Raw genomic sequence first — 23,093 nt, 5'->3', positions numbered from 1 at the left:
CCCCTCCTCCCTGGGCTGGGGAAACTCCACAGGAAGTGACCGCATGGAGGATGGACGGCTCGCCGGGCCACGCCCCCTGAGTGAGGCGACCAATCGTTCAGGGGCGCGATTCAAGGACCCGCCCTAAGCCACGCCTCCGACGCGGAGGGAAAACTAGATTCGGCCAACCTTCGCTCGGAGAAGGGGGCGCCTAGGCCACGCCCTCAGGGACAGAGGCAAATCAGCAAAAGGTAATTTGATTGAGCTCCGCCTCCTCTTCGCAAATTATCCCTCCTCAGGCTATTAAGCCGCTCCTTGGGTCCTCTGCGCCTGCGCACCGATGGCCAGTCGGCGCGCCGACGGTCTCCAGGCCAGGCTTCTAGCTGCGCAACCGCGCCCCCTCCCGGCCAATATTCGTACTATCTGCTCCCTAGGCCGCGCTCCAACCTGGATCTAGCCGTGCCTCCTTCTCAGCCAAAGCCATAGCTCTGAGGCCCTGGCGGCTCCATTCCCTGGAGGCGCGCCCCAGAAACCCCGCCCTTTCGGTACCCACAGTCCAGCTGCCCAGCTGGTCTTCCCGGGAGCGCTCCAGCTCCTCTATGTCATCTAGAGCAGTTGTTGCGCTAGGTCGTTGTGCTGCTTAATAAATACTTTACAGATAGATGAATGAGTGGAAGGATGGAAATTAGATCTGGTCCCTTCAGTGAATGGCCTCTGGAATCGTAAAGACCCGGGTTTGGATATGGGCAAAGCACTTCCCTTCTCTGAGCCTCAGCTTTCTTGGCCTGTCAAATGGGGGTCATAATACCTGTCTAACAGGGTTGTTACGAGAATTAGAGATAGTTTATGAAAAGTGATAGCAGGTCACTTGGCATAGAATAAGCTCTCCAAAAACTAATTGATTCACTCATTTGTGCACTGGTCCAACAAACATTTATTGAGCTCCTTTGTGTGCCAGATACATGCAAGCCAGCTTGCACACAGCAGAGGGTCCCACCCATACCTTCAGGTGCATGGTCAGCTCACAAAACACTGGACCTGCAGCCTTCCCTTCCTCCTTCCCAACATCCCGAGACCCTGCCCAGCATTTGGGCCTCCAGGAACTTCACTGTGCTCCCGTTTGCCCTGCACCTTCCTGTATTGGCACCCTTGTTTCCCAAGTTGGCTTCGGAAACACGCAAAGCCCCACAGGCTCACATACAGCCATTATCCACATAATAAAGATGACAATTCTTCCTCAAATCAATCTTTAAAAAATCAGTACATTACCAGTAAAAGTTCCGAAAAGGAACTTGTAGACCTGATGTTAAAATTCCTCTGGTGCCTTAAATATGTGAGGATATCTAATTTTATAAAAGAAGGAGAAAGAGGAGGGCATCGTCTTACCAGATTCAAAATATATTACAAAGCTCTAGTAATTAAAACATTGTGATCTGGGAGTAGGAATAGAAAACTAGATCAATGGTAAAGAGAAAAAGAATTTAAAAATTGACCTAGGGGGCCAGCCCCGTGGCCACTGGTTAAGTTCGTGCGCTCCGCTTCGGCGGCCCAGAGTTTCACCAGTTCGGATCCTGGGCACGGACATGGCACCACTCATCAGGCCATGCTGGGGCAGCATCCCACATGCCACAACTAGAAGGACCCACAACTAAAAATACACGACTATGTACCAGGAGGCTTTGGGGAGAAAAAGGAAAAATAAAAATCTTTAAAAAATTGACCTAGGTATTTGCAGGAATTAGTAAATGACAAAAATGATATTTCAAGTCACTGGAGGAGAGATGGACTGTTTACTACAATGGTTTGGGGAGAAATAACTATCTTTTGGGGGGAGGGATTAGATTCCTAATTTACACAATTCAGAAAAATTAATTCCAGATTGGTTAAAGACCCAAACATAAAAAAAAATCTATAAAACATATCAGAACAAAATATTTTTGGAGAATATGTTTAAGACTTTGGCAAAAAAAAGGCCTTCTTAAACAAGATACAAAGAGCAAAAGATACAAAAAAAAGCAACGCCATGCAACATTTCCTGGTCCTTCTTGGCACTTTATCTGCATTAGCTCATTTGGATCCTCACAACAGACTTCTGAGGCAGGTTCCATTTATTAGCCCAACCTATATGCCAGGAGGTACAGCAAGGCTAGGCCACTTGCCCTAGGTTGCCCCCGTTTGTAAAGCCTGGGATTGGAACCCAGGCACTCTTACCACCATGCTCCAGCATCTCTCGGGTTTGACCACATCAAAATATAAAACTATAATCTGATGAGAGATGTTACAAACAAAGTTAAAGACTTGCGGAAGCCTGGGGAAACAAATTTACAGCATTGCACCCATTAATTAATTATCCTGTCACACACTCCATTCCTACAAACACCAGTTTCATACGCGCATCCCGAATATCTCCATGCCAATGCTTCCCCATCACATACCCTGCACAATATCCTCCATCCCTCTCAGTCTCTCTCTCTTAATCTGTTGCTCACAACTTCACAACTTTTTCAACAGTGCTCTCTCTCTCTCACAGCTGGGGTTTTATTACGAGGCAACCGCAGGGTGGGGTGAATGGGAGATATGGAGGGAGGAAGAGACAGGGCAGTTGGATGGTGAAGTTGGGGATGCTTTGGGGTAGATTGAATAGTGATTGAGGGTGGCTGAGGTTGAGGTCTTTTACAGGACAGTGTGCATGCAACTAAAGGCTCACACGCAGGTCTTCAGGAGGGATGGGGCTTCTAGAGGACAGATTAAAAGTGCAGGTGGGAGCAATTGGAGGGTAAAGTGGGAGTACAGGTGGGGGGTTGGAAGATGGTTTGGGGTGCAGTTGGAGTGACTATGGGAAGATAGTGAGTGTTTAGAGACAGAGTTTGGTCTTCTGTAAGATAATTTAAGGAGTAGAGCTATTAACCGTCACAAGATGGTGGGGTAGGCTAACTAATGGGTCCCCAAAAGATGTTTGTATCCTAATCCCTGGGACCTGTGGGTGTTACCTTATGTGGCAAAAATAAAAGAAGATCGAAGATGTAATTCAATTAAGGATTTTGAGCTGAGGAGATTAGCCTGGATTATCTGAATGGAACCTAATTGTAATCACAAGTGTCCTTACAAGAGGAAGACAGAGGCAGATTTGACAGACAGAAAAGGAGAAGGCAATGTGACCACGGAGGCAGAGATTGTAGTGATGTGGCTACAAGCCAAGGAAAGCTGCCAGCCACCAGAAGCTGGAAGAGGCAACAAGCAGATTCTCCTCTAGAGCCTCCAGGGAGAGTACTGCCCTGCTGGCACCTTGATTTTGGCTCAACGAAGCTGATTTTGGACTTCTGGCCCCCGGAACTGTGAAAGAATAGATTTCTTATATTTTAAGCCACCAAATTTGTGGTAATTAGTTACAGCAGCCACAGAAAACCAATACAGATTTTGGTACCTAGATGTGAGATGCTGCTGCGTCTTAGATGCTGCTTGGGCTGCCATAACAGAGTACCACAGACTGGATACATTAAAAGAGAGACATTTATTTCTCACAGTTCTGTAGGCTAGAAGTCCAAGATCAAGGTGCCGTCTGGGTTGGTTTCTGATGGGAGCTGTCTTCCTGACTTGCGGATGGCTGCTTCTTGCTGTGTCCTCACCTGGCCTTTCCTTTGTGCACATGTACTCCTGGTATCTCTTCCTCTTATAAGGACCCCAGTCCTATTGGATCAGGGCCCCACCCTTATGACCTCATTTAACCTTAGTTACCTCCTTAAAGACCCTATTTCCAAATACAGTCATATTGAGGGTAAGGGCTTCAACATAGAGATTTGGAGGGGGAGATACAATTCAGTTCATAACATATGGTAACAATACCTAAAAATGTTGAAGTGGCTTTGGAATTGGCTAGTGGGTAGAGGCTGGAAGAATTTTGAGGCACATGATAGAAAAAGCCTAGACTGCTTTGAACAGACTGTTGGTAGAAATATGAATGTTAAAAGCACTGCTGGTGAAGGCTCAGAAGGAAATGAGGAGCACAGTAGAAAAAACCTACATTGTCTTAGAGAATACATATGTCATCATAAACAGAATGTTTGTAGAAATATGAATATTAAAGATGCTGCTGGTGAGGGCTCAGAAGGAAATGAGGAACATGTCATTGGAAACCGGACAACAAGAGCCTTGTTATATAGAGGCAGAAAACTTAGCTGAATTGTGTCCTACAGTTGTGTGGAAAGCAGAGCTTCTAAGTGATGGATCTGGGTATTTAACTGAGGAGATGTCCAAGGAAAGTGTTGCCTGGCTTCTTCTTGTTGCTTATAGTAAAATGTGAAAGGAAAGAAATAAATTGAGGAAAGAACTGTTAAGGAAAATGGATCCAGGATTTGATGATTTTGGAAATTCTCAGGCTGTCTAGATTGCAAAAGATACAAGATTTAAGAGATTCAATGTCAGGAAAGTATGCTCTGGAGAGAAAGCCAAGGGTGTGCCTGTTACTCATGGATCCTATCAACCATCTCAGCAGAAGTCAGGACTAGAGATAGGATTATCCAGAGAAGATTTGTGGATGATCCTCTTGTCTAATGGTATGAGTCCCTGTGAATTCCATGGGAGACCCACAAGGTTTTTGAGAATGTTATACTGCCACAAATACTGCCCATTTGGCTTGAAAGAAACAGAGACAGGATGAAATGAAGGATATTGGACTCCCAAAATTCTGCTGGAAGGATATAGGCTAAAACTACTCAGCTGCAAATATGTGCTACCCTTCAAGAGGAAGGAAGAATAACTCTGAGGGCAGAGCTGTGGAGCCAGAGGTGGAGCCTCAAGTGATAGTGGATTCTTCCCAGGCCTTGAAACCTAATGGAAACTGCCCTGCTGGATTTCAAAATTACTTGGAACCAGTGACACCTTTTTCCCTTCCTTTTGGAATAGGAATGTCTATAACTCTTATCCTATGCCTGTCCCACCACTGCATCTTGGGAACAGATAACTTGTTTTCTAGTTTCACAGGTCCAGAGACGGAGAAGAATTTTGCCTCAGGGTAGGTTACACTCAGAGTCTCATTCATATCTGATTTAGATTATTTAGATGATGAGATTTGGAACTATTGAGCTGATGATATTAAAGTGAGATTTTGAACTTGAGTTGATGCTGTAATGGGTTGAAACTTCTGGGGGTATTGGGATGAGGTACATGTGTTTTGCATGTGGAGTGGATGCAGCTATTTGGGGGGCCAAAGAGTGTACTGTTGTAGGCTGAATGATGCCCTCCCCAGATTGGGATATGTACATCCTAATTCCTGGAACCTGTGAAGGTACCTTAGATGGCAAATAAATAAATAAATAAAAAGAAGAAGAAGAAGAGAAAAAGGACTTTTCAGTTTGCAGATATGATTAAGGCAAGGATTTTGAGATGGGAAGATTGTCCTGGATTATCCAGGGGACCCTAACTGTAATCACAAGTGTCCCTATAAGAGGGAGACAGAGGCAGATTTGACAGAAAAGAAGGCAATGCAACCAAGGAAGCAGAGATTGTAGTGATGTGGCCACAAGCCAAGGAATGCTGACAGCCAGCAAAAGAGGAAGAGGAAACAGATTCTCCTCTAGAGCCTCTGGAGGGAGCACAGCCCTGCTGGCACCCTGATTTCGGTCTTCTGGCCCCCAGAACTGTGAGAGAATAAATTTCTTCTGTTTTAAGCCACCGAGTTTGTGGTAATTTGCCGCAGAAGCCGCAGGAAGCTAATACAGATGGCTTGGGGGTAGATTTGGGGGCTGTAGGAGGGACTTAGGGGTATGCTTGGGGGTTATTGAGGACAGTTTGAGGACATAATTAGAGGCCACCGGGAAGTGTTTGAGTACAGTTGGAGTCATCAAAGGGAAGATTGAGGTGGGGTTGAGGGGTCACTGGAGGGTGGTTTGGAGGTGTAGTTGGAAACTGTGGGAAGATAAATGGGGGATGTTTACAGATAGCATTGGGGGCTATTATAGGGCACTTTAGGGTGTAGTCGGGAGTTCTTGGAGGGTGGTTTGGGTGGTATGGTTGGGAACAATTAGAAGATGTTTTGTGGGTGTAGTTGCATGTAATTGAAGACAAGTTCGGTATAGTAGTCATTGAAGAGTGATTTGGAGGTATAGTTTGGGGCTGCAGCTGTGGGACAAAGGGAAGGCAGTTAAGGGTTATTTAGAGGTAGAGATGGGGGCTCTTGGAAGGGGAATTTTAGGGGTGAGGTTTGTAATTGAGAGTAGTTTGGGGTTAGAGCTGGGCATCCTTGAAAGGGCACTTTGGGGATATTGTTGGGAGTTAAAGGGCAGTTTGAGGGTAGAGTGGGGGCTGTTAGAAGGAGGTTTGGGGATGAAGGTGAGGCTCTGGAAGGGTAGTTTAGTGATGAAGTTTGAGGATCAATAGCGTGGTTTTGGGATATAATTGAGGGCTGGTGGGTATAGTCTGGGATGCTGTTTGGGGGCCTGTTTTGAGGTCTGGGTGTCAGAGGGCTATTATGAGCTATAGTTGGGGAGCTATTAGTGAGTTTTTTGGGGAGTAGTTAAAGATCATTGGATGGAATACTATTCAGCAGTAAAAAGAACCACTGATACATGCTACTACATGGCTGATTATGCTCAGTGAAAGAAGCCAAACACCAAAAGTCCACATACTGCATTTATATGAAGTGCCCAGAAAAGGCAAATCTATAGAGACAGAAAGTAGATTAGTGTTCACCTGGGGCTGGGAATGGGAATGGGGACTAACTGTATTCAGGCATGAGGATCTTACTGGGAGGATGAAAATGCTCTAAAACTGGATTATGATGGTTGTTGCACACTTTGGTAAATTTACTAAAATAATTGAATCGCATGCTTAAAATGGGTGACTTTTACAGTATGTAAATTATGTCTCAATTAAGTTGTTTTAAGAAAAGATCATTGGAGGGTGCTTTGTAATATATTTGGGCCACTGAAGTATGATTTGGGGTGAAGGTAAGAGTCATTGGAGGGTTTGAGGGACACATTTTGGGCCACTGGAGTATGATTTGTGGGTTCAGTTAGGGGTTATTTGGAGGTACAGTTGAGGACTGTTGGCCGGTGCTTTGGGGATGGAGTTTGGATCAGTGGAGCGTGGTTCGGCGGTGGAGAGGTGTTGGAGGGTAGTCTGAGGTGCAGTTGGAGGATCACACATTGAGTAGTTGGGAGTATACGGGACAGTGATAGGGGCTGTTGGAAGGTAGTTTTGCAGGGGGTGGGGTTGGTCATGGAAGCTTTGGTGGGGGGGTTCATGGAACACGGTTTGGAGGTAGAGCAGGTGACTGTTGGAATTGATTTGGGGCGTAGGTGGGGGCCACGCCAAAGGTGGTTGAGAATGTTTGGGGCGGTGTTGAGGGCTCTTGGAGAACCATTTGGGTATCCATAGAGTATGGTTAAGATGGTACATGGGGAGTGGTTCGGGGTCAGTGGAGGGTGTTTTGGGTGCATATTGGGAGTAGACAGAGGGTGATTTGGAAGTGCTCTTTGGAGGTGAACGGTTTCAGGGCTGATTGCAGATGGTTTGGGGGAACTACTTGGAGGTAGTGGAGGCTAGTTTATTCGTACAGCTTGGGTGTCCATGGAGGATGGATTAGGGGTACTGCTTGGGATCAACGGACAATAATTTGGGGATACAATTTGGGGGATGATGGTTGTTTGGGGTGCATTTGGGGCATGGAGGGTAGTTGGGGGAATTTACAGGTGTGGCGGCAGCTGACAGAAGGCAGTTCGGGGTATTTTTGGGGTTCTGTTGGAGGTTGAGGGGTGCCAGTCTGATCACTGAGGGGGCGTGGCCTCGGTAGGGGGCGCTCCGCCACCCTCGAGAAAGCGTGTGCGCACGCGCTCCCAGCTGGTTCCCTCCTGGCGCTCCCAGGGCAGGAAAATCGAAGACCCGAACTGGCGCCTGCGCACTCGGGCTTCGCCGCTGCTGTGGTCTCGCGCCCCGCCCCTGTCCCCCCTCATCCCCCACCCCAGGCTCGCGCTCCGCGGCGGCGGCGGCGGCGGTGCCGCCGGGAGCGGACGGACCCGAGTTGAAGGTGGGGGGCCGGGGTCCACCGCCCGCGGCCGAGCCGGCTCTCCTCTCCCACCCTCCCCGCGCCCCCCGTCTGGCCCCCACAGCTAACAGTGGCGCGGCCGACCGCGGCCCACGGGCAGGGCGGAGTAGGCGCGAGCCCGGGGACGAGCGGGGGCAGCGAGGGCGCGGCGCGCCCACCTCCGTCCCGGCCTCCACCGACCCCGCCTCCACCGCCGCGGGGACCCTCGGTGAGTAACGCCCGCCACGGGAAGAAGGGAGGAGACAGGGCGGGGTGAGGGCCCGGAAACGCCGACGGGGGCCGAACCCGCGCGCGCACCCGCGACCTCTGACCCCGTGGTCTCACTCGGGACCCCTGCTGACCTGACTACATCTTGTTTTAGCCTCGAGCCCTGGCCAGTCTTGGCTCCAGGACTTCTGGTCTGACCCCTGACCTAACCATATTCTGGCCTGGCGTGATCCTCAACCCCTGTTTTGTCCTACACTCAGTCCTGACCCCAAACCCCATCCAGTTCTGGTCTCAGGATCCTTAGCCTGATCACAGATCTTTGCCTGACCCTGTTCCGTCTCTGAAGCTCATCTTGCCTTGTCCTTATCACACCAGTTTCTGTCCTGATGCTTGACCTGTCTGTTCCCTAAACTCTGGTCCAGTCCCTGAACCCCTTCCCAGTCATGTCTTGTCCCCCTAACCCAAGTCTGATCCAGAGCTGTTCTAATTCCTGACCTCTGACTTCTGTACTTTCATCCCACCCTGTGCTGTCCCCCGGCCCCCTTCCCAGCTCCTGATCTCTGTCCTGGCTCACCACCTTTAGATGGTGCCCCATCTCCTGCCCCCAACTCTGTGCTGTTTCCCCATCTTCTCTTGTCCCATCACTGTCCTCATTTCTATCCTCATTCTGTCCCTATCTTTTCCTGTGCCTTACCTCCATCCTGAACCTGCTCTTTTCCCTATCCCCTCCCTTGACCCCTGTCTTGACCTGTTCTGGGTCACATGTTCTGACTACTGTTCTATACTGACCCTGACCCCTGCCCTGCTCTTTTGTCCTCTGCTGTCCCCTACTTTTTCTCTGACTCTTGTCCCGAACCTCACTCCATCCCATCCCCTGGCCAGTGTCCTGGCTCCTTCTCTGTCCTGCCTCCTGACCTCCATCCTACGACAAGTCTGACACTGTCTTGTCCCCTACACTCCTTCCTGTCCTGTCCCTTCGTTCCGTCCCAACCCCAGGCCCCTGTCCTACTCCTTACCATATCCCCCCACTCTGTTCAGAGTTCCCTCCTTCCTAACGCCCACTTTCCATCTCCTCTGAGCCCAGAAGGACAGGGGTCCCGTTGTACCCTGCCCCTGAATTTGGCGGTTCCGCTGTTCTCATTATCTCTGAAGTTCATTCTAAATGCTGCTCTTAGCATGAGCAAGAGCGAGTAGCTTTATGGGCCCTGTGTAGCTGAGGGTTTTTTGTGTGTTCCCCCCGCCCCGCCCCCCCTCGGTGATCTCACACAGAGCCTGCATGTCTCTCCCTGCCCCAGGAGGGCATGGAGCTGTTCTTGTGCCCCCCGCCCTCCCCGGGTGTGAAAGAACACCCTAAATTATTCAGTGACTCCCTGGGAGTCTGCGAGGTCTGGGTCATGTTTCCGCCTCGCTAGGTTGGGGGCTACCCCATGTCCCGGGGGCGGGGGTGGTGAGCAAATATGTGGGGGTGGGGGACTCGGCTACGTGTGAATCTTCTAGGTCACGTTACCCCCATCTCCTGCTCTTGATCCTGGGTGCGTGCTCCCTGCTTTCCTGGCCTGGAAAAACCCCATTCTAGGCTGGAGACTTCAGGGCTTGGTGGGGTGGGATGGGGGCGAGGTTTATCCCCCTTCTCTCAGCAGGAAGCAATACAAATCTTGGTGCTAAGTCCATCCCGCCTCTGTGGGACAGATCTGGGGTCGGGGGGAGGGGGAGTGTCACTGCATGTAAGAATCACGCCCATCCAGTAGTGACAATAACAACAACAAGGATAATACGAGATTGTCTCACTGTCTGAATCTCCTTGATTCTGAGGTGGACAGGGAGAATTTGACTAGCGAGGAGGAAACACGCTATTCAATTATGTTTTGTTCCTGCATTTCTCATAGAGAGTAGTGAGAGTTTGAATAATGAGATCCCAGACCTGTCTCATTTATCTAAAACATTTATCCAAATCTATTAATAACAACACAAGCATCCCTCACTGTCACAATGTATTTGGTACCCAAGTTCTGAGTAGGAGAGTTCAGATAGTTCAGACGGTGAAAGATACCAAGTTATCTGAAGGTATTTTGATTTTGCATTTTACACAGTGAGTAGGGAGAGTTCAGATAATGAGGGATAATGGCTGTAACTCAAAAATGTATTTAGGGCCGGCCTGGTGGTGCAGTGGTTAAGTTCGCATGTTCTGCTTTGGTGGCCCAGGGTTCGCTGGTTTGGATCCCAGGTGCAGATCTATGTACTGCTTATCAAGCCATCCTGTCACAGGTGTCCCACGTGTAAAGTAGAGGAGGATGGGCACAGATGTTAGCTCAGGGCCAGTCTTCCTCAGCAAAAAAAAAAAAAGGATTGACAGCAGATGTTAGCTCAGGGTTAATCTTTCTTAAAAAAAATATATATACATATATATATATATATATATTCAAATCTACTCATTCTCCTGAGCTCCAGTGGCAAGAGTTGAGATAGTAAGGGTACTGTGTTGTGTAAACATATTTGGTTTCTGCATTTTGCCTGGTGAGTAAGGAAAGCTCAGAGAGTGAGGGATACAGTTCTTCCTCAAAAATGTATCCAAATCCATTCAGTTTCTGTATTTGGATAGTGAGAGTTTGGACAATTTACCTGAATATATTTGGTTCCTGCATTTTATTTTTGGTGAGGAAGATTGTCGCTGAGCCAACGTCTATGCCAGTCTTCCTCTGTTTTGTGTGTGGGACACCACAGCAGCATGGCTTGATGAGCAGTGTGTAGGTCGGCGCCCGGGATCCGAACCTGTGAACCCCAGGCCACTGAAGCAGAGCCTGTGAACGTAACCACCATGCCGCCAGGCCAGCCCCAGGTTCCCATGTTTTTGATGTTGAGTAGGGAGAGGTTGGATAATGAGGGAAAACAGCCTTGTTTCAAATATGTTTGGTTTGACGAGTAGGGAGGGTTCCATGTCTGGGTAGCAAGTAGGGAGGGTTTGGAGGCTGAGGGATACCAGCTGTCTCTCAAAAATATACATATACATATGGAGAAATATTTGTAATTATGAAAGCCAGTACATACTGAGCATTTACTGCAGGCCAGGCATGGTCCTAAGCAAGCTTTAAATGTATTAACTCATGCTCACAGCACCTCTGTGAGGTACATATTCTTATCGTCACCCCCATTTTACAGATGCGGACATTCAGGCACAGAGGTTAAGTGATTTGTCCAAGCAGTCACACAGCCAGTAGGTGGCAGAGCTAGGTTGAATCCCTGACCCACCACTTGCTACCCCTACATGAGGCCGGGTGAGGCTCAGGTCCTGGCTGGGGTGGGGCTTAGAGGTTGGCTGTCTTCTAGGCTGTTAAAAGTCGTGGGCCAGGGCAGTGGTGTGTGTGGGTGCCTCTGCCCCATCTGTCTGCCTGGCCCGAGGGGCCCTTACTCTCCTCTCCTCACTCCCGCGCCCTCCACCTGCGTGAGTTTATTATTGTCGTCATTAACAGTCATTAATGACGTGGTGCGAGTTACCATGCACTTTGAAATGCCTTCCAAAGTTCCTTTCGCCTCTGTCGGCTCTGAAACCACTCTGAAACCACCGTGTACCCGTTTTACAGATGAAGAAGACTTGAGACTTAATCTTCATTGCCAGCCTGATGCCCTTGTCCCTCTCGGCTCTGATTTTATAAACATCCCTCTTCCCAACATCCTTGGTGTCCCACAGGAGGCAGGAGAGGCCATGGCTGAGAGGACACTCCCCACCAACACCCAGCTGCCCACCTTATGGCTACCGCCTCCACCAGCCCCAGGCAGTGAAGCGGGGGGAGAAGGGGGGTGATGAAAGGGGCCTTTGTGTCCCATGCCAGAAATCTCACACCCAGGAAGAAAGGTGGGCAGGGTGGCGGGAGGCCACAATAGCGTGTATGTGGGGCGTTGCTGATCCAGTGAGCTCCTCTCCGGACTTGGCCCGCCTGCCAAGCAGAGAGGGAGCTTTCCTCACTCTGCTTTCACATCATGGCGTGGGCTGCCGCAGGGGCCTGGCTTGGGCTTGGGCCCTGAGGTCACAAAGTAGATGGTCCCAAATGGAGTACAGGCTGTGTGGTGTATGCCGGGACAGGCCCAGAGCTCGGGTGGCGGTGTGGGGAAGACAGTACCTCAGGGGGACTCAGAGCCCTCAGTTTCCTTGGCACCTGTCCAGAAATGCCTCGGGGCAGGGGGGTGGATGGGGGAGACCCAGCCTGGACGTGAAGAAGCGTGAGCCCCCTTTCCCACTCCTCCTCCCTTGCGGGAGGAGCCTCTGTCGGCCTCCACCGCAGGAGCCAGCCCCCCGACTTCTGCTTCTACCTGCTCTTATGCCTCTGTGATCAGAATCAGGCCTCTTCACCTCCCCGAGCCGCAGCTTCCACATCTACAGGCTGGCTCTGAGGAGCTGGGTTGGTGCCCTCCTCCCAGGTTTGTAGGGATCTGGAGGGCTTGAACCACATGTGTGTGTTGCTGGTTTGCTAGGATGATTTCTTCTGGAGCTGCAGAAGGTGGTAGAGTCTTGAGACCTGGTCTCTCCTTAGAAAAGTTGACCCCCTCTCTCCCAACTTGGGCAATAATCATCCCAGTGAGGGTGGGACTTGCTCTAAGACCTAAGACCTTCTCCAAGCCCTGCCTTGCCCCGGGAGGGAAGGGTAGGGGCCTCAGGGATGTGATGTGTGCTGCCAAGAGACACACACCCAATTTACACCCAAGACCTCCTGTGTGCCTAGCAGCTCCCCGGCTCTCTGTCCCCCAGCTCCTAGGTAGTACCCTTGGCTGGGCCAAGTCTGATCTGGGAACTTGAGCGGCACCAGAGTCAGCTGCCGCTGCCACGACCCTTAGCCCTTCTTCCTCAGTCCTCTGCTAGGCAGTGAGGGGGGAGGTCCAGGTCTTGGCCATGTTGGACACCCTGAGGGGACCTGGCTTCCAGACTGCCCCTGAGGGTAGCCCGAGCCCTGGTGGCAGGCAGGCAGGCAAGGGTTAAAAGGTATGGGCCTGCCCAGTCCCTGGCCAGGTAGGCTGGGCCATTGCCTAGTGGGAGGCGGCCTAGGCATCCGCCACTGCACTCCCCGCTCACTGCCACTACCAGCCGGAGCAGGGCCTGGTCAAGACAACTGTTTTTTTGAGGTACCCAAGGCCACCCCACAGCACGTCTCTGGCATTGGTGAGCACCTGGGAGCAGTGGGTCCAGGGGCGGGGGGTGTGGGAGGAGGGGCTAGGGTATACTGAAGTTCCCTGCAGGAGAGAGCCAGGTCTATGAAGAGGGACAGCAAGGAAGGGGGCCCCGAGGAGAGGGGTGAAGCCCAAAACATCCCATTTCCTTTCCTGGCATGAAGCTGATTTCTTGCCGGAAATGGACGAGGAGAAGGGATGGGGGAAAAGAGAAGCCAGAATCCTCCTTCTCTGTTCCCCGCCCTTCCTCTCCTCCGTCCTCCCCTGCATGAATAGCCTCTGCCCTCCCTCAGCCCAGTCCCCAGGAGAGCCCAGACTGGGCTATGGAGAAACTACTTGCCAGTACCTGCCTGCCAGCCTCCAACCTGTTCACCTAGAGTGGGGGCAGGGGGCCTCTAGGGCAGCGTAGGGAAGCATCCCAGACAGGGGGAGTTTGCATTTGCTCAAACCATGGCAGGATGTGGAAATGGGGGTCCCACTGAGGGTGTTGGGGTGCCACCCAGGTGAAGCGTCTTGGTTGTAAACAGTCATTACAGCCAGGAATTTCTTTCTCGGCTGTGGTGTCAGAAGGGCAGACCTGAAAAACCTGCTGGGCCCGCCTCTGGGTGTGGGGGGTGCCCTCCACAGCTCTCCTGCTGCAGCCCATCCTGGGACAGGACAGGGCACAGGGTCACCAGTGGGGAGCCCCAGGGGCTGGTGTGGGGGTGTGTTGGGCAGGGGGCTGCTGGGGTCCCCCTTCTCACCATCTCCAGGTGGGGATGGGGCAGCCCCAGGCCCCAGGGCAAATGTGCAGAGGGCAGCTGAGTGGAGGCAGATTTGGGAGCCGAGTGTGGGGGTGTGGGGCGTTGACCCTGTGTCTAGCCTGCCCAGTGACCCCATGACTCAGGCCCTAGCTATGTCCCCGAGGTCAGACTGCCAGGGTGGAGTCGGGGTTCCTGTTTGGACCCCGTGTTGACTTCCAGGATGCCGTGAGCTCCCAGAGAAGGAAGGCTCAAGGCAGCCCAGTGCTGGATATGGGACCACTCCTGGTGAACAGGCCCCCTAGGGCAGAGTTGAGGTTCCTGTGGGGGCGGAGGAAGGTTTAGGGGAGCCCTGGGAGAGTTCCTCAAACCCAAATGGGGACTGGGGAAGAAGGGGCCCCAGGAGCCGAGGGGCAGAGGAGGCTGAGCTGGGTCCTTGAGGAAACCCTGCCACACTGGGCACTGTCAGACTTTGGAGGGTGGGCGTGTGAGCGCCTCTGCAAAGCCCACATTGCTGCCTGGGCGTGTGCAAGGGCTTGGACTGGTCTCCAGCCCTGATGTTGAGGACGGGGAGCCACTGCTTTGCAGGGGCGGTTCAGGCCCTGTGGGACGGGTAGGAGGACTGCCGAGAAACTGGTAGCAGCATATTGGCTGCTTGGCCACATCCCCAATGTATAGATGGGGACGGGGCTTGAACCCGTGCATCCTCGGTTGCCTGGGTCTTCCCCACACCTAGCCACCGTGACATGACAAACTGGGGATTTCAAGGTAGGTGAGACTGGGACCTCTGTAGCCTCATGAGGCCTTCCTTGTTGCCTGCTACTGAAGTCAGGCCAGGTGGCGGGAGGTGATGTCACCTGGCGGCCCAGCTGGTGACCGAGCAGGATGTAGGAGGGCAGGAGCAAACTCCAGAGGAGGGGACGAGGGCAGGGCTGGCGGCCAGCCAAGGCAGGCTCCATGGTCAGCCAGGGTGTCTGGGGGCAGAGAAGGATGCAGAAGGCAGGCAGCTTGTTATCTGTAGCTGCGGACTTTGCCACTCACAGTCCCAGCAGGGTGACTTCCCTGGGGTGCTGAGGCTTGGGTCCTGAGGGGCCAGAAGGGTCCGGGGCCAAGGGAACAGTCTCCCTGCCGCACAGGACCACAGGCTGGAGTTGGGATAACAGACCCACGGATCTGGGCTTGATCCCTGGCTCAGCTCCCTTGTCATTCTTTTTTTTGGGGGGGGAAGATTAGCCCTGAGCTAATATCTGTGGCCAATCCTCCTCTTTCTTTTTGCTGAGGAAGACTAGCCCTGAGCTAACATCCTTGCCCATCTTCCTCTGCTTTATATGTGGGACGCCTACCACAGCATGGCTTGCCAAGTGGTGCCATGTCTGCACCTGGGATCCGAACCAGCGAAACCCAGGCCACCGAAGCGTAACGTGCAAACTTAACCGCTGTGCCACCGCGCCGGCCCTCCCTTGTCATTCTTTCATGCACCTAGCAGATGTTCATTGAGCACGTGCTATGTGCACAGAAGTGTTAGAAGTGCCAGAAATACTGATGAAAACGGGACAGATGCATTTCCTGTCCTCGTGAATGTATGAAGAAGGCACAGTCTCTTGTTGGACAGCAGTTATGAGGGGATGTAATGCTGGAGCCCCCTCTGGAAGTGACATTTAAGCCCCAGAGTGAGAACCAGGGACTGGAGTGGTGAGAGGGGAAAAGAGCACTCCAGTCAGCAGCCACAGCCTGGGCAAAGGCCCTGAGGCCTGGGCGCTCCTGAGGAATTGTGGGAGTTGGAGCAGCTCTAGTGAGGGAGAGTGTTGGACCAAAGGGGCGGCCCGGGCTGCATCCTTAGTGGTGTGCAGGCTCCCTCCCCTCTCTGAGCCTTGTTCTCCTCATCTCTAAAATGGGGGTAATAATCATCACAGACCTGTCACAGGGTGGTCGTGAGGATTCAATATGGCATAGAAGGTGACTGTTCCAGGCAGCCAGGTGCTTAATAAATGCCCACTGTTGTTATACTTGGATGAATCTGTACCATTACTTCTCCCTCCCCAGGCAAGACTCCTGACGGTGACCCATGGGCCTCTGAGGAGGCGTTGTAAGTCCGCCCGGCTTCCCACTTGCTGTACTCCCACTCAATGGGAAGGGAACCAAGGTACCAGGGCCAAGTGGGTCCAGACATTGGCACCGATTCTGAGAGGACAGGCCAAGCAGGCGGGTGGGGTCAGGGTACCCCGTATTCCCAGCCGGGGTGTGGGAAGCTGGGTAAGGGGGGCGGTTGAGGGATGTGCTTCCTTAATGGCTCCCGTGCATCGCTACCAGGCCTTGTCCAGCCATCAGCCCCGGCCTCTTGACAGCACCAGGATGGAAGTCAAAGGTCAGCTGATCAGCTCTCCCACCTTCAATGCCTCAGGTCGGTGGCTGCTTTCCCCTCCCGCTGCCTCCTCCTCTGCTCTGAGTCACCGCATGTCCGTTTGGGAAGGGTTGGCCCCTGGCCTCACAGCTGCTCCAGGATGTCCTGGCTGCTCCATTGATCTTTACTCCCTGTGTGTCCAGCTGCCCTGTTTGGAGAGGCCGCCCCCCAGGTGAAGTCAGAGCGTCTGCGGGGGCTGCTTGACCGGCAGCGGGCCCTGCAGGAGGCCCTGAGCCTGAAACTTCAGGAGCTGCGCAAAGTGTGTCTCCAGGAGGCGGTGAGGCCTGGCCCTTAGAGCCTCGGGGAGGGGGTGAGGAGCCGGGGCCCCTAGGCAGGCAGCCTGGCGGGGGGTGCTGAGCTGTGGACTCCCTGTCACCCTCCAGCTCCTCACAGCTCAACTAGATGTCTTGGAATCAATAAAATATGGCAGGGCAGGTCCACAATCCCCTATCAACAATTGGAAATGCAAAAAAACCTCAAAAAATAATAGTTAGTTCCAAAATTCGGCAGTAAAACCAGACCTGAACTGACATGAGGTGATTTATGGTTTTGATTTTCCCCTCTTGGTGTAAATGTCCACAGTTTGCCAGAAATAATAATGTGGTTCAGAGCCTGCAGCCCCAGGCCCTGAAGGGAGTGTTATAGAATATGCAGCGCATAGACTGTGTCACCTTTATATGCCCCCCCGCCTCCCATGGCCACCGCCCTGGGGATTTGGGCCATCGGGGGGCTGCGCATCTGCCCAGTGGAGAATTGGGAGGAGAAAGAGAACTAATAGGCTTGGGCGCTCAGCAGCACTGGGCTCCTCAGAGGGCTTCTCTAGCTTCTGGGTCATTACTGCTTTGCCCCATCCCTCCAACTAACGCTTGGTGGTCTCTGATCCCTGCCTCCCACCGCCCAGGAGCTGACTGGCCAACTGCCCCCTGAGTGCCCACTGGAGCCAGGTGAACGGCCTCAGTTGGTCCGCCGGCGGCCCCCTGCAGCCCGAGCCTACCCTCCACTGCACCCCAACCCAGCACACCACTCCTTGTGCCCTACTGAGGTGAGCAGATGGGCATGGAGAGCAAGATGGGGGCGAGATGGGTCCAGAGGAGGAGGAGCCTGGAGGAAGCCGTGGGCAGAGTGGGGGTTGCGTCCAGGGGAAGGAGAGGCTAAGGTGAGAAGGGACCGGGCTGGAGGGAGGTGGGTTCTGGGTCTGAGGGAGGATGCTGGTCCCTAACCATCAGGATAAGCCTCTCACCCTCTGGAGGATGAATAGGCCCAGCTCCTAATCAAGACAGACCCTGCTCCCAGAAGGAATAAGGTCCACCCCGGAATAGGCTGTCCCCAGGAAGAGCAGGCCCCGTCTCCAGTGTAGCTCTGCTACCGGTGGCCTGGTCCCTGTGCCACTTCCAACATTTGGTCCTGTCCGCCCCTGTTGGGTGGGCCCTGTAGGAGCTGGCTCTTGAGGCCCTGGAGCGTGAGGTGTCAGTGCAGCAGCAGATTGCGGCCGCTGCCCGCCGCCTGGCCTTGGCCCCCGAGCTGAGTGCCGAGCAGCGCCGACGCCGGCGCCAGGTGCAGGCAGACGCGCTGCGGAGGCTGCATGAGCTGGAGGAGCAGCTCGGGGACGTCCGGGCCCGCCTTGGCCTCCCAGTGCTCCCGCCACTGTCCACGGGGCCAGTTATCACCACCCAGGGAGTGTGCCTGGGCACGCGCCTCGCTCAGCTCAGCCAAGGTGAGCCAGGCCCCATCACCTCACCAGTGAAAGTGGGAGAGTGGGCACTGGCTAGGGGACGTGGGAGGGGTGGGGTGGGCGAACAGGCAGTGAAAAGTGGGAGGCAGACAGAACTTAAAGGACCGACCACTAAGGGAAGTTGTGATAAATTGGCTGGGCAAGGGTGAGGCCACTGGGAACTGACCACGAGGCTCCGGGAAAGTGAGGAGCCAAGCCTCTGGTGGTCTTGAATCCAGGTAAAGGTGGGCTCTGGGGAAGGGAGCAGGGTGAGGAGGAGGCTGTCCAGTGGTGTAAGGGGACGGCACCCAGGCCGTGCATTGATAGGCCCCGGTCTCCCCCTTCTTGCCCCTAGAGGATGTAGTTCTGCACTCGGAGAGCAGCTCCCTCTCAGAGTCTGGGGCCAGCCATGATAATGGTGAGGACCCCTATCCCCCAAACCCACCCATCCTTTGGGGCTCAGCCCCTCCTCTCCCTCTTTAGCTCCTCCTCAGCCACGCCCCATCCTCCTGTGGCTTCCTCATCTTCTTCGACTCACCCCACCCCGCCTGCCCCAGTTCTTGCCTGAGTTCCTGCCTCATCTCTTAGCTCTTCCTCAGCTGGCTCAGCCCTGCCCAGCCCTCTGCCCCTCCCTGCCTCCCTAGCCCCTGCCCTTTGCTTTGCCTACAACCTGTTGCGACCCTCTCATTGAATTCTCCCCCACTTTCTCCCTTCCACCCAGAGGAGCCCCGTGGCTGCTTCCCTTTGGCCGAGCGTCCCTCGCCACCCAAAGCCTGGGACCAGCTGCGGGCGGTGTCTGGGGGCAGCCCTGAGCGACGAACCCCGTGGAAACCACCCCCATCAGATCTTTATGGGGATCTGAAGAGCCGGCGGAACTCTGTGGCTAGCCCCACCAGGTGAGGGTGAGCCCCTTCTCCAGGAGCCAGGAGCGGGATCTTGAGCCTGGGCTGGCAGGAGGGCCTCCTAGTGGGTACGGTCTCTAACCTGGACCCCCACCTGGGCCTGCTCGTCTCTGTCTAGCCCCACACGCTCGCTGCCCAGGAGTGCCTCCAGTTTTGAGGGGCGAAGTGTGCCTGCCACCCCTGTCCTCACCCGGGGCGCTGGCCCCCAGCTTTGCAAGTAAGGGGACTCTGAGGGTGGCTTTGAGGACCAGAGGAGGGAACCGTCAGTTCTAACTGGGGGTGTTGGGGAGAGCATTCTCAAAGGGTGTGGGACGTGAGAGGCTGGGTTTTGAAAGGTGAATAGGATTTGTCTTGGTGGAGAAGAAGGGGGTGGGAATTTGGGGCAGAAGCATCAGAATTTGAGTGTGGGCTTTTCTGTGCATTTTAGACAAGTCATTTCCCTTCTCTGAATCTTTGTCTCCTCATTTGTGAAATGGGCATCATAATACGTGCCTCTGAGAGACACTGTAGGCATAATAAGTTCTGGTTGACATGCACTGAGTGCCTGCTGCCTGCTAGGAATCAGGGCTTTGCCTGGTGTCAACCCATTTAATTGTCACAAGATCCCTGTGAGGTAGGTGCTACAGTTAGTCCCATTTTATAGATGAGGAAACTGAGGCCCAGAGAGGTCAAGTGACTTGTTGGTAAACTGAAGACCTGGTATTTGAACCCAGGCAAGTGCGACTCCAGAGTTGGTGCTTTTAGTCACTGTACCTTACTGCTGCTTAAACAAACACTCCCTGGGTGCCCCCTTTTCCTGGACTGTGAACAACACAAAGTCCCCATCCTTGCGGCACTGTGTCCTGTGAATGGGGCTGTTGGAATGATAGTTTTGGGTGGTTCATACGCACGGGGCCTCGGAGACTTCAGGAAGGGTCTTGAATTCCAGGCCTGAGGGTTAGGGCCTCATGGTGGAGGAGGTGGGGAGCTGTGAGAAGTGCCTTAGCAGGGGTGAGGGGTCCGGGTGTTAGGAAGAGCCCTCTGCTGGGCCCCTCCTCTGCTGGCGTTTCCGCTTCAGCCCCGCACACACTCACCTCTCCCTCGGAGCTGACAGCCCCAGGCCCTCCCATTCCTTTTCAAGCCCTGGGCCCCCCAGGCAGGGACAGAACCTCTGCTGTCCTTTACATGCCACCACCTGACACCTTTATACACACAGTTGCTAATCCTGGGCCCCTTTTGGAGATGTGGAAGCGAAGGCTTGGAAAGAGGTGGGGTAGGGAGGGCACTCAGCCCGTCTGCCTGATATTTCTGACCCTCCTCCCATTACCCCCGCCTCTGCGCCCCTAGACCCGAAGGCCTCCATTCTCGCCAGTGGTCCGGCAGCCAGGACTCCCAGATGGGCTTCCCACGGGCGGACCCTGCCTCCGACCGCGCCTCCCTCTTTGCAGCTCGCACCCGCCGCAGCAACAGCTCCGAGGCCCTGCTAGTGGACCGGGCAGGTGGTGGGGGAGCCAGCTCCCCACCTGCACCTCTGGTTCCCCCTGCCACTGGCCCCCCGGTCTGTAAGAGCAGTGAGGTGCTGTATGAGCGCCCCCAACCAACCCCTGCCTTCTCCTCCCGCACAACAGGCCCCCCAGACCCTCCCCGGGCTGCCCGGCCTAGCTCAGCAGCCCCTGCCTCCCGTGGGGCCCCCCGGCTCCCACCTGTGTGCGGAGACTTCCTCTTGGACTACTCCCTGGACCGGGGCCTGCCCCGTGGTGGCGGCGGGGCAGGCTGGGGGGAGCTGCTGCCCGCAGCTGAGGTCCCAGGACCCCTCTCCCGCCGGGATGGGCTCCTCGCCATGCTCCCAGGCCCACCACCTGTGTATGCAGCTGACGTCAGCAGCCCCCTTCTCCGCAGCAAGGACCCCCACACCCGTGCCACCCGCACCAAGCCCTGTGGCCTGCCCCTGGAGGCCACTGAGGGTCCAGAGGTGCATCCAAACCCTCTGCTGTGGATGCCGCCGCCCACCCGTATCCCCCCAGCTGGTGAGCGCAGCGGCCACAAGAACCTTGCCCTGGAGGGGCTGCGGGACTGGTACATCCGGAACTCGGGACTGGCCTCGGGGCCCCAGCGCCGGCCTGTGCTCCCCCACATGGGCCCGCAACACCCACCCTTCCTCCATGCCCGCTGCTATGAGGTGGGCCAGGCGCTGTATGGGGCCCCCAGCCAGGCGCCGCTCCCACACTCAAGGAGTTTCACGGCGCCCCCTGTCTCCGGCAGGTATGGGGGGTGCTTTTACTGATGGGTAGGGGTCTCTTGAGGCATATGGCAAAGGCATCCAGGCCAGAGAGCAGCTGGTCGTGATAGCTAATGACTTGGACCACAAGAGAACTAGCTGCAGCCTTGGCCCAGGGTCTCTGGGCCCTGCCTGAGCTGCCTTAGTCCACGGGGTCTCGGTGGAGGGGTATCTTGGGCCCTGGTAGCAGTAGTTTTTTACAAAGCTATAGAAGAATTTTAATATTTTAACAGCCAGTGCATGTCAGCTGAAAATGAGCCTTGAAACCAGGGTGCTGGCAGGAAGGGACATCCTGTGTGCCTTGCCTTTCTCTTCCTCTTTTCACCATGCCCCACCCTTGCGAGCCTAAAGGTGCTGTCCTGTGCCTGCCTCCGCCTCTTTAACGAGCCTCTTTTCCTCTCTTTCTGTGTCTTGTCTGTCTTTTCCTCTCTTCTCTGTCTTCCCGCCCTGTCCTCCGGACTCCTGCTACCCCTTCTAAAGATACTACGCGGACTTCCTGTACCCCCCGGAGCTGAGCGCTCGTTTAAGTGACCTGACGCTAGAGGGGGAGCAGTCCTCCAGTTCTGACCCCCAGACCCCGGGGACACTGGTCTGACCCCTTCTGATATGCCCCTCGTTGGTCTGGGCATGACTCCAGTCTGGGGAGCACACAGCTGACCTCGCTGAGCCCTGGGGTGGGGTTGTTCTCAGTCCTGGGTCGGGGCGCCAATCAGATCTTCCAAGGCCCCTAGCTCCCTGTGGGTCCATGAAGGTGTCTGACACCCTGCTTCTCCTCTCACACTGTGCTGGGGACTGAGGGCCCTCAGCTAGCTTAAAAGAGGGGGGGATGGTGTAATGGGGACTCCAAGCCCCTTCCTCCATTTCTGTTTACAGTTGTGACTTAGGTATTCACTGTCTTCCCCCAACACTAGACGTTTTATGAAAGGGAAACTGTGATCTCGTCCTGGTTGGGTTCATTCCCGTCCCCGTGCCCAGCCTGTTCCATTTAGGAACCCCCTCCACAAAATGGACCACATAGGGTCTCAGGGCCCTGTTTGGGGCAGCCAGGATACTCCGGTGTGAACAGAACTCCCTGCCACCCCTCGCCAGGGCAGTTCTTGGGGAGGTGGGCTCTCTGCCCACATTTGGAAGGACTGAAGTCTGGGTGGGGGGCTTGGGTTCATTTTCCCACCCTCAGGGGTGCCTGAAGGAGCCCCAGTCCCTGTCTGCCTGTCTGTGCCCGCTGCCTCTGCCCACAGGGTGAGATAGCCCAGCCTTTGGCGGCAGCCTCCGCCCTGTCTATCCCCGATCAGGAGGCCCCGCAGGAGGGCCAAAGGGCAGAGCCATCGGATGTGTTGTGTCCTGGGATGCTGCGGTGGTGGAACCTGGCGTCTGGTAGATGCCAGTAAAATCCTCAGGTGACGTCTGGCCATGGGCTACGTCACGTCTTCCTTGGCTTTCTTTCCATCCACCACTTTTTAAACAAATCCACACAACCTGTGTTTTCTATGATACCTGTCTGTGACTTTCTGGAGCTGGGGGTTCCCCTGCCCCCTTTACCTGGTGTTAAACTTTTTTTTGTACCAATGGATCTGGGCCCAAGACACTACCCACACTGGAAGGGGATTTCTATAATAAATGTGTAAACTGAACCCATGTGTTGCTCTTCTATCTGCTTTGCCATAGGAGCCCACACCTATAGTTAAGACCACATATATT

The 23,093-nt window shown here is 54.2% G+C and overlaps 1 protein-coding gene across 9 annotated transcripts; it reads left to right on the top strand.

Annotated features, from left to right (window-relative positions):
- Positions 1-8,089: 8,089 nt before the first annotated feature.
- CCDC120 (coiled-coil domain containing 120) lies at positions 8,090-23,026 on the top strand. 9 transcript variants are annotated; one of them, XM_070501929.1, is made up of 11 exons: positions 8,090-8,228; positions 16,168-16,210; positions 16,435-16,489; positions 16,669-16,802; positions 17,427-17,567; positions 17,960-18,239; positions 18,592-18,654; positions 18,958-19,132; positions 19,257-19,355; positions 20,465-21,379; positions 21,876-23,026. In XM_070501929.1, the coding sequence occupies exons 3-11, from the start codon at positions 16,477-16,479 to the stop codon at positions 21,988-21,990; spliced, it is 1,935 nt and encodes a 644-aa protein (XP_070358030.1). In that variant the 5' UTR covers positions 8,090-8,228; positions 16,168-16,210; positions 16,435-16,476; the 3' UTR covers positions 21,991-23,026. The 9 variants fall into 9 exon arrangements, with proteins under 9 accessions (XP_070358030.1, XP_070358027.1, XP_070358029.1 ...); XM_070501926.1 differs by having other exon boundaries at positions 16,435-16,525; XM_070501928.1 differs by having other exon boundaries at positions 16,168-16,267.
- Positions 23,027-23,093: the final 67 nt, after the last annotated feature.

The sequence above is a fragment of the Equus asinus genome, chromosome X, assembly GCF_041296235.1.
Source record: "Equus asinus isolate D_3611 breed Donkey chromosome X, EquAss-T2T_v2, whole genome shotgun sequence".
NCBI classification, from domain to species: domain Eukaryota; kingdom Metazoa; phylum Chordata; class Mammalia; order Perissodactyla; family Equidae; genus Equus; species Equus asinus.
The sequence above is the reverse complement of the archived record's forward strand: the minus strand, read 5'-3'. Positions and strand labels throughout refer to the sequence as shown.

Bases quoted from the DNA above. Each gene is read 5' to 3' on its own strand.
- CCDC120 (XM_070501926.1), top strand. From the start codon at position 16,477: ATGGAAGTCAAAGGTCAGCTGATCAGCTCTCCCACCTTCAATGCCTCA. The intron at 16,526-16,668 runs GTCGGTGGCTGC...CTGTGTGTCCAG, and splicing joins TCCCACCTTCAATGCCTCAG to CTGCCCTGTTTGGAGAGGCC. The intron at 19,133-19,256 runs GTGAGGGTGAGC...GTCTCTGTCTAG, and splicing joins TCTGTGGCTAGCCCCACCAG to CCCCACACGCTCGCTGCCCA.